Source organism: Pelophylax lessonae (assembly GCF_965119305.1).
Source record: "Pelophylax lessonae genome assembly, chromosome: 2".
NCBI classification, from domain to species: domain Eukaryota; kingdom Metazoa; phylum Chordata; class Amphibia; order Anura; family Ranidae; genus Pelophylax; species Pelophylax lessonae.
The window spans coordinates 717,405,100-717,415,226 of record NC_138769.1 but is presented as its reverse complement, the minus strand read 5'-3'; the positions used below and the strand labels follow the sequence as shown (position 1 = coordinate 717,415,226).

Below are 10,127 nucleotides of genomic sequence, written 5' to 3'. Positions count from 1 at the left end.
GCTAAAACAAGAGCGAAACCCAGAAATCCAGAAACTGAATGGAGAATTTCTCTCTGTGAGCAAACGCCACAAAGCGCACCCTAACTTTGATACACCAGCCCAGTTAGATGACTCTTGGGTAAAACTTAACCTGGCCCTAACTATGGAAGTAGAAAAACATCTAACATGGACAAGTACTAGATTGTTTTCCCAAAAAGATAGAGTTGGGTCTAAATTTGCAATTAAACTTAGTCCGAAACCCTGATCTGCATCTTTCCCCAAAATAAGAATCCCTTCAGGAGATCTGACCCAAAATCCTTTTCGGATTATGGGAACTTTCCAAGATTTCTATTTTAATTTCTATAATTCAAACATTGCAGCTAGCCCTCACAAATGAGAGGCCTTCTTACGGGACCTTCCCATTCCCACATTCTCCCAAAATTATAAGGATCTACTTGACAAACCTTTTACATCTGAGGAGATCCTGGAGACCTTTAAAAACATTAAATCAGGTTCAGCCCCCAGACCGGACGGACTTTCAGTCCCATATTATTAAAGATTTGGCCCTTCTCTATCCCCCTACATGGCTCACTTTTTTCAACTCCCTCTGGGATGGAACCTCTCTTGGTTCTGACTTGAACTCAGCTTATATCTCCGTCATCCCCTGTAATGGAACAGGACACCCCTGTCTGGGTATCTCCGTTGACAGATGCTCCTAGTGCTTCCCAAGGGCTCCAAGCACTCCACCAGACACCGTAACCACTTCAGACCCCACAAACCACCCCAGCTTGGTTAGGGTCTCGCCGTCTCCTACCCACCCTGGACCTACGACAAGGCTCCAGGTTCCCGTGGGTGAACCTCTCTTTCCCCAGAGAGTGCAGCAGAACAAGCTCTTACACAAGCTCTTAAAAGAGCTTAGTGATTATCTAAGGGAGTATGGAAGACCATAGCAATCCCTTGTAGCATATTCCCCCAATAAGAGACAGGACTCTAGATTGAGGGTGAAGTAACTCTAGAACAACTTTATTGAACAAGAAACAGACTTATATACAGTTTTCACCAACAAGGTTACCACCCAGGTGGACCTTGTTGAAGACTGGATGTAACATTCACAATACAATAGGAACAGAGTTTTACACTGTCATACAGTGTACACAATCCCTCCCCTCTGGCTGATTACAGTATCATATACAGATGAAAGTGTATACAGGAACTAAACTAATTATCTGGACAGAGCATTGTGAGGTCATTAACATTTAACAATGGAACAGACAGGTAAACTTTATCACAATACACATTCCCTTCCAATACACAAACAATAGGGAAGTCTCTCACAGCCAAGCATGGACTACACTGTGTAAGGAGGTATTAAATCTTCATATTTCTATATGAAGATTTTGCTGACAAATATTGAAGCAATCCAAACCATTACTTATCTGTCTTTCACTCATAGTGACGGTGAGTACCGTCACATCCCCAAACCGGGGAAAGTCGGTAATTATCGCCCTATTTCCCTTATTAATAATGATCTCAAAATTATGAAAAAAAATCTTGCTTTTGTCTAGCTTTATTTCTAAATATGTTCATAAGGACCAGGTGGGCTTCATCCCAGGCAGGCAAGGTCCAGACCAGATTAGGAGAGCCATAAACATCATACTGTATCCTTGCTCCACTACCGCTGGGATGGAGGACCTTCTCAGGAGGGTTTTCTCCTATCTGTTGACCTCCAGAAGGCATTTGACTCAGTTTTCTGGCCATACCTTTTTGATATTTTGGAAAGGTGGGGTTTTGGACAAAAATTTTTTAGATATCATCCACTCACTGTATTCCTCTCCAATGGCGCAAGTCCACTTGATGGGAAACTATTGTTCTGAACATTTTATAGATAGGCAACTCCTATCCTCATATTAATTAGTGGTTCCAAATAATAACTCCTGCACTAAAATCACACATATCCACAATGAGTAACAGGGTTACCAAAAAGTCCACAGGGACTAGGAATCATGCAGATTAAACAGCTAGAGGAACAGCAATATATGTGAGCAGGATGGATGAAGGGTGACAGACAAATTAACACTAGACATAAAGGGAAATTTTGATGTTAAGTTGTGTGATGAATTTAGGGTCGGGCACTACAACTAGTAAATCCTAAAACATGGGAAAAAGCCAAAACAGACAAGACAAATGAGAGTCAAACTGTATAGCACAGATATTCAAACTGTGGCCCTCCAGATGTTGCAGAACTACAAGTCCCATGAGTCATAGCATGACTCTGACAGCCACAAGCATGACATTCAGAGGCAGAGGCATGATGAGACTTGTAGTTTTGCAACAGATGGATGGCCACAGTTTGCTTATCCCTGCTGAATAGGAATAACATTTTTTGGCCCTGGCTCAAACAGAATACTTTATATTTGGTCAGAGAGGGAACATGGGATCAGCATTTTGGCTGCCCAACTGATCAAAGGAGCTAGATTAAGTGAAGTACAGGATTACAATGCATGGGAAGAAAAGGATAACAGAACAAAATAAGGAAAGCAGATTTTAGTTCTGCAGGTGGCCCCCTTCCTGCCATCTTGGGGCCCCCAGCAGTGGTGGAATGCCAGTGCCTGGTCACAGGCGCTGGTATTACAACTTCTAGTCTCAGTTGTTTTTTATTTTGTTATCTTATTTTTTAAATATTTTTCACTATTTTATTTTATTTTTTACAATTTTATTTTTTTATTTTCGTTAGGAGCCCCATTGGAGGGATTTGGTGAGATAGCAGAGGTCTAAACAAACCTCTGATGTTTCACATTTGAGACAGAGAAAGGAGATGGAGGACGCAGTCCATAATCTCCATCTCTGCAGGTTCAGCTGTACAGGGCTTCCTGTTCATTCACAAACTGAGCATAGTAAATAGAGTTTACTATGATTCAGTTAGGAATGGGCAGAGTGAGTGATTCGTACGGATTACTGGCTCTTTCTATTCAGAAAAGGAAGGGACAGGAAATTTACATATTTACCAGCCCCTTCCACGCTCTCCATCCTGACACATCCCCTGCAGCAGCCAGCGGAAGAGGGGGAGGGGGTAAGGCGGCAGAGCTGCGAGGGGATGAGGGGGGCCTGGGGTGCACCCTGGGTCCCGGGGACAGCAGAAGTCAAGTGACCTGGATGGGAGAGGAGTCGGTATACAGAGGAAATGTTCCTCTCCATTTTCCTCTTGCATCCGCCGAATGCTTGTGGGAGGGAGAGGAGGAAAAGCAGGCTTTCAGTGGCTGCAGGAAGAAAATGAAGGGGTTCCTCTATTGGCTGCCCCTCCGATCCAAGTGTACAGTGGAGCCTCAGTTGCCCCTCTTATCCAGGTGTAGAATCCTCTAACTGGTGTACTAGGTGTATATAGTTGTTAGTGTAGGTAAATTGACTTGTCTGAAAGCCAGGCCTGGCCTCAATCCGTGTCAGGGATTAGTGACTCAGGGAGGCTGGGTGACTCATCCTGGCAGCTCTTCTGTTGCCTCCCCCTGTTCTCTGGAACAGTGGAGAATGTTCTAGACATAGTGGGCAGAAGCTAAGAGGGGCGGTCTCAGCCAATCCCCAGCAAATAGGCTGGCAGGGGGCAGATTCCCCTCATAAATGAGTCATGCAAGCAAGGGCAGTCGGGTGGAAGATGGAGATGGTGTGCTGTGGAGGCTATCGGTGGCCCTTGAGGGTGCCCGCTTAGTCTGGGGGGGTGACCTTAGGCCTGGGGCTCAGGTACTGAAGGGACCCTCTACAACACATGGAGAAAACCCTTCCTAGAGGCACGGTAGCAAGTAAGATGACAGCAGGAGCAGGTCAGCATGCCTGTGAGATCTTCTTAGAGTCAGCCGGGAGGGCTGGTGAGTGTCATTCTAGAGGACTGTGGAGAGAGTGTTAGTCTGGAGAACTGTGGGGAGAAGTTAGCCTGGAGGGCTAGTGAAAGGGGCAGCTGCAGCCAGGCGAGTTGGCAGTGCCTGAAGAGGTGGTGTTGGGATCAGTAACTACAGAGAGGAATTAACTGGGAAATGTGAGCTCTGTCACCCTATCTGCTCTTAAGTATAGGGGTTGCGAGTCCTTGCCTGTAATGGGCCTTTGCTGCAAAATGACTACAGGTTGACATAGCTGGGGTCTACAAGCACAAATTGTGCTGGAAGAAGAAGAGGAGTTGTATATAGGACTGTATATAGGGAGGGTTGGTCCCTTAAGTGGAATGTTATTCTCCCATTACTATCCAAGTTATTACCCTCAATAAATAAAAAAAAAAACAAAGTAATGGACTATTCTCTGACTCTAGAGTGACTGTGGAAATTTGGTGTGCCTGGCTTTGCAAGCTGGGGAATCCAAGTTCATCTGCCTCCTTTAGGGCGTGTGCTACACAGGTATATAGTGGAGCCTCACAAGCTCCCTGGAGAATGGGGCTGGGTCACAATTGCGACCATTGTAGTTACACCCCTGCACATTCCATTTAAGAGGCTGAAAACCTCTCTTAGCAGCTGTGAATATACTCAAAGCTCATAAAAAACACCATAGTGCACAAGAAAATAAGGGGATTATGAAGAGCAAGCGAGAGTTTGGCCAAAGATTTATTACAAACAGAGGTCAAGTCCTGGGAAAAAAGTGTGGGAACTCATCTAAGATCCCCCCACACACACACCTCAAAAATAAAAAAGGAGATGGTCAGAGACTGCACGGCCATGATACAGGAGATGGTCAGAGACTGTGTGCGGATATTGATACAGGAGATGGTCAGAGACTTTGTGCGGACATTGATACAGGAGATGGTCAGAGACTGTGTGTGGACATTGATACAGGAGATGGTCAGAGACTGTGTGCGGACCGTACCTACTGTGGAAAAAGTACATGCGTTCCTGCAGGACTTGAGCCCTAAAAAGAAATCTCTTGCATTAAAGGATAGAACTGTGAAGAGGACTTTGAAAGCACTATAAGGACTTTTAAGTTAATTTTGTTTTATGATTGATGTAATTTTGTTTATCTCAGCAGTAATAGTCAAGTAGCGTGCCACTACACTTTATTGTTACCTAGGGTATACAATATCTTCTTGTCCCTACATTATGCAATATCATAATTACCAAGAAGAGATCCTTGGTACTCACACCTGTCCATCAGCAATGAATTCTGTTCTGAGAGAACTGCATTGCTGCATTCCCCCTACCTCAAGTAACTTCACACCCCCTCAACAAAGGGGAAAGCACTCCAAGCTCTCTTAGTTGGTCAGCACCCCTAGACAAATAAATGGTTCCTTCTCCTCTTTCAAGGACTACTCCACTCCACCCCAATTCCTCCCCAAGAGTCCTTATATACTACATGCTCAGAGGCCAGGTGGCGGAGACAAAAGGTGAATTGGAAGGGGAAAGTACCTAAACCCATTTTCTGACAAAAAAGCCCTGCCTACACTGCTTTACAAGTCCTGTTATACTAGGGTACAGATGCTAACTGATTCAGCGAGCTTGACTGGTTGTGAAATTGACTTGTGTTTGGCAGATATCATGGAGAGAGCTGCTATCCTCAATTTGTGGGGGTGGGCTGTCAGTTTGAAAGTTAGGTTATGCTCTATGAATCAGGAGGGCTGACAGAAAGTCCTTTATCGAAAAAATCCTGAAATCGTATACTTTTAAACAATATTATACACTATATTGTCAAAAGTGTTGGGATGTCTGCCTTTACACACATGAACTTTATTGGCATCCCAGTCTTAGTCCGTAGGGTTCAATATGAAGTTGGTCCAAATCATTTGGGGGAGGGGGGATTATGGTTTGGGGTTGTTTTTCAGGGGTTGGGCTTGACCCCTTAGTTCAAGCAAAGGGAACTCTTAAGGCATCAGCATTCCAAGACATTTTGGACAATTTTATGCTTCCAACTTTGGGGATTGCCCCTTTCTGTTCCAACATAACTGCACACCAGTGCACAAAGCAAGGTCCATAAAGACATGGATGAACGAGTTTGGGATGGAGGAACTTGACTGGCCTGCACAGAGTCCTGACCTCCTCAACCCAATAGAACACCTTTGGGATGAATTCGAGCGGAGACTGTGGGCCAAGCATTCTTGTTTCACGTCAGTGCCTGACCTCACAAATGTGCTTCTGGAAGAATGGTCAAACATTCCCATAGACACACTCCTAAACCTTGTGGATAGCCTTCCTAGAAGAGTTGAAGCTGTTATAGCTGCAAAGGGTGGGCCAACTCAATATTGAACCCTACGAACTTAGACTGGGATGCCATTAAAGTTCATGTGCCTGTAAAGGCAGGTATCCCAATATTTCTGACAATATAGTGTATATGTTTTTATTATTATTAACCATTATTCAGCCCTATTTATATCCTTCATCTGTCCAGTCTTCCGGGGGTTTGGACAAAATCCTAGAATCTAGGACATGTCCTGTGGCCAGCACTGTTGGTTGGAACTATCTCCTGCTTGAGAGAGTCGGCATAGTTCTGGCTGTGATATCACGTATTTCTCTTAACTGACCACCAATACCTAAGAGGGGGGGGGGGGGGGGGGAGGAATGCTGAGGAGAGATGAAATCCTTAGTGCCATTGACCACCAATGCTTATGCAGGGGAATTCTTAATATTACTGACCACCAGTGCATGGAGAGGTAGGTTCTCATTGTCACTGACTACCAATGCTGGGGAGGGAGTATCTTGCGGGCATTTATTACCATTAGTCAGCTACGTTGTACATTACTTATTCCGAGCCCCAACATTGCATGTGCCATGTTCTACATATTCTGAACTATGTGAGCTGTGTTGTATATTACATGTTTCTGAACAAAGTGTTTGTCATTAGGGATGATCGAACGGTTCGGGTCGACCATCGGTTCGACCCGATCATTGGGTGTTCGAGGTTCAGCCGAATTTAGAACTTTTTGCCCAAAAAGTTCGGAATTCGGCAACCAGAACCGACCAAAATGCAACGGTTCAGGAAATGGGCTTTAAAAGCCCGTGATTGGACCAGAACCATTAGCAAAAGCCAATTGAGGGGGCAGGAGAATGCTAGGAATGTGATTGGAGTGACTAGGAGGTCCCCTAGGCCAATCATTAGTGAATACACCCCCCAGTATATAAGAAAACATCTGAACTTGTGTATAGTGGTATATACACACACATACTTATATGTATTTTACACTTAGACATATATAGGTGTTATAGGAGCGTAAACCTATTAGTGTAAATGATTTCATTAGCGCAAGCATATATTTCTGCTACTATCACACCTATATATGTCTAGGTGTATATATACATATAAGTATGTGTGTATATATACCCGTAACACAAGTTCAGATGTTTTGCCTGCCTCCAAAGAACCCAAAAAAATGCCCAAAAAAACACTAGCGTCAAAAAAAAAAAAAACGCTCAGGTGTGTTGTTGCAGGCATTTTTTGGGGGTTTTTGGAGGCATATATATGTCTAAGTGTAAAATACATATAAGTATGTGTGTGTATATACCACTATACACAAGTTCAGATGTTTTGCCTGCCTCTAAAAACCCCCAAAAAATGCCTGCAACAACACACCTGGGCGTTTTTTTTTTGACGCTAGCGTTTTTTTGGGCATTTTTTTGGGTTCTTTGGAGGCAGGCAAAACATCTGAACTTGTGTATAGTGGTATATATACACACATACTTATATGTATTTTACACATACACATATATAGGTGTGATAGGAGCGTAACTATATTGGTGTTAATTATTTCATTAGCACAAGTAGTTTTTTCTGCTCCTTTCACACCTATATATGTGCAGGTGTATATATACAGATATGTGTGTGTATATATACCCCCTATACACATGTTCAGATGTCATGCCTGACTCCAAACATGTGCTCAAAAAATCACTATAGACGCCTGCAGCCAAAAAGCAAGCTGACAGGGGCGAAGCCATATTACTGCAGCGAAAGTGACTTGAGAGAAACTATCTTTTCTCTATAGCGGTCACCCTGATATGGAAGGGTTTGGTCACCCTGCCATAGCAGTCACTGTCAGTTCACCCTACACTACATTACGGTCACCCTGATATGGAAGGGTTTGGTCACCCTGCCATAGCAGTCAGTTAACCCTACACTACATTACGGTCACCTTGACACATCACACTTTCCCTACAGAAACTAAATTTTTGAAGCTAACTAAAGTGTAAAAGAGCACTCTAACTACACTAGATATCCCTTTCCTCACACTAATAAATGCTAAATGACACTTTTAAAGTAAAATTAACAGAACTGCTTCCACTCTCTTCCATGTCCCTGTATTACAATGCTAGAAATTTGGCGGGGGCTATCTTATATACTGGGGGGGGGGGCGTATTCACTAATGATTGGCCTAGGGACCCCCTAGTCACCCCAATCACATTCCTAGCATTCTCCTGCCCCTTCAATTGGCTAATGGTTCTGGTCCAATCACGGGCTTTTAAAGCCCATTTTCTGAACCATTGCATTTTGGTTGGTTCTGGTTGCTGAATTCCGAACTTTTTGGGCAACAAGTTCTAAATTCGGCCGAACCTCGAACACCCAATGTTTGGGTCGAACCAATGGTCGACCCGAACCGTTCGATCATCCCTAGTCAAGAGTTGCTGGTTGCTCTTAGAGATGAACTCAGTGTTGGTCGCTGCTCGGCATTGATGAACATGACAGATTTCAGCTGTCAGTGGCTGCTAAGGAAGCAGCAGGTGATCTCATCAACATATACAGTATATCTAAAAAATAAATATGTTTGCATGTAGGATCAAAAATTAAAAATGTTTTAATTTAAAATTAATCTTTTCATTCTTTTTAAGCCTCAAAATTGCAAATACACAAGTATAAGTCGGGATTATCTGCAACTACAGAGACATGGTCAACTTCTCAACCAATTACAGTATTGTAACTCAAGGATCCATTCCATTCAATCAGCCAGAAATTGCACATTTGATCCTCTTAAACCTAATTGTGCTATCTTTCACAATTTTCTACCCCTGCTTGGCCATGATACTCAATGTCTACCTCACCTCACTACAACTACAAGAAACGGCCCGTTATGTGCTTTTTGTTCACATGCTTGTCAACGATATGTTCTTTCTGCTGATTTCTTTTGTTTTGTATGTCTCTGCCATTTACCTTTTGCAAATGCCAGCACCATTGTGCTATGCCATCATTACCTTTACAACTTCCTCCTTTTACGCCACGCCTTACAACCTTGCCATTATGTCAGTGGAGCGTTATATAGCAATCTGTTACCCGTTAAGACATGGTCAAACTTGCAATGTCCGCTGGTGCAATTATATGATTGTGCTAATGTGGGCTTTGGGGTTGATGCCCATTGGCGTTGACTTCATTGCTATGAATTTCTCTGTTGGCAGAGACTTTTACTCTCTCTATTTTATATGTAACTGGCCCTCTTTTTCGAAGAACCAAGTACAAAGCACCATAAGATTTATGGTCCCCATCCTCAGCTTCTCCACAGTGGGACTAATAATCATATTCACCTATATCAAGGTCATGCTGGCTGCTCAACAAATACATTCCGGCAAGTCTTCTGCCTTTAAGGCTGGGAAAACGGTCCTGCTCCACGCATTTCAGCTTTTCTTGTGCATGATGTCCTTCTCTTCCTTTTTCACAGACATGTACCTGAGAAAAAACTACGCCTTTGTTCCATCAGTCAACTTCTTCTTCTTTATGTGTCTTCCAAGGTTCATCAGTCCTCTCATTTATGGAATAAGAGATAATGTTTTCCGTAAATATACACAATATATTTGCATCCATACTTGTTTAAAGGGTCTTTTTTTAAAGCGATTAAAGCAGAACTCAAGTCAGAAATAAAATGCTCCTAATTCAGCTATAGATTCAATAAAAAATAAAAACCCTAGAGTATCAGTGGACAATATGACTGTGTATATTTAGCTGTTTCCCTGGAGTTGAGTTTAAAAGCCAGCTATACATAGGACCCGCATATGAGGGAAAGGGTTAATATTCTTAATTTCTGTATAATGTTATATAAAAATGTTGTACCATGTTTACCGCTGACCACAGCAGGAACATTTTGTCAAAATAAACCTAAACGACAAGACCTGACATCAGGACATAGTTCTTGCACCAACAGATACCTGCATATGTGTTTTTTCATCTTTTAGAATGCGCCTGGATCTGGCATGTTTGCTTCCTGC

The 10,127-nt window shown here is 43.1% G+C and overlaps 1 protein-coding gene across 1 annotated transcript; it reads left to right on the top strand.

Annotated features, from left to right (window-relative positions):
- Positions 1-8,817: 8,817 nt before the first annotated feature.
- On the top strand, positions 8,818-9,783 carry LOC309548269 (odorant receptor 131-2-like; the record flags this gene model as incomplete). The annotated part of the gene is made up of 1 exon (XM_082248216.1): positions 8,818-9,783. One exon carries the CDS (start codon positions 8,818-8,820, stop codon positions 9,781-9,783), a length of 966 nt encoding a protein of 321 aa, XP_082104342.1.
- Positions 9,784-10,127: the final 344 nt, after the last annotated feature.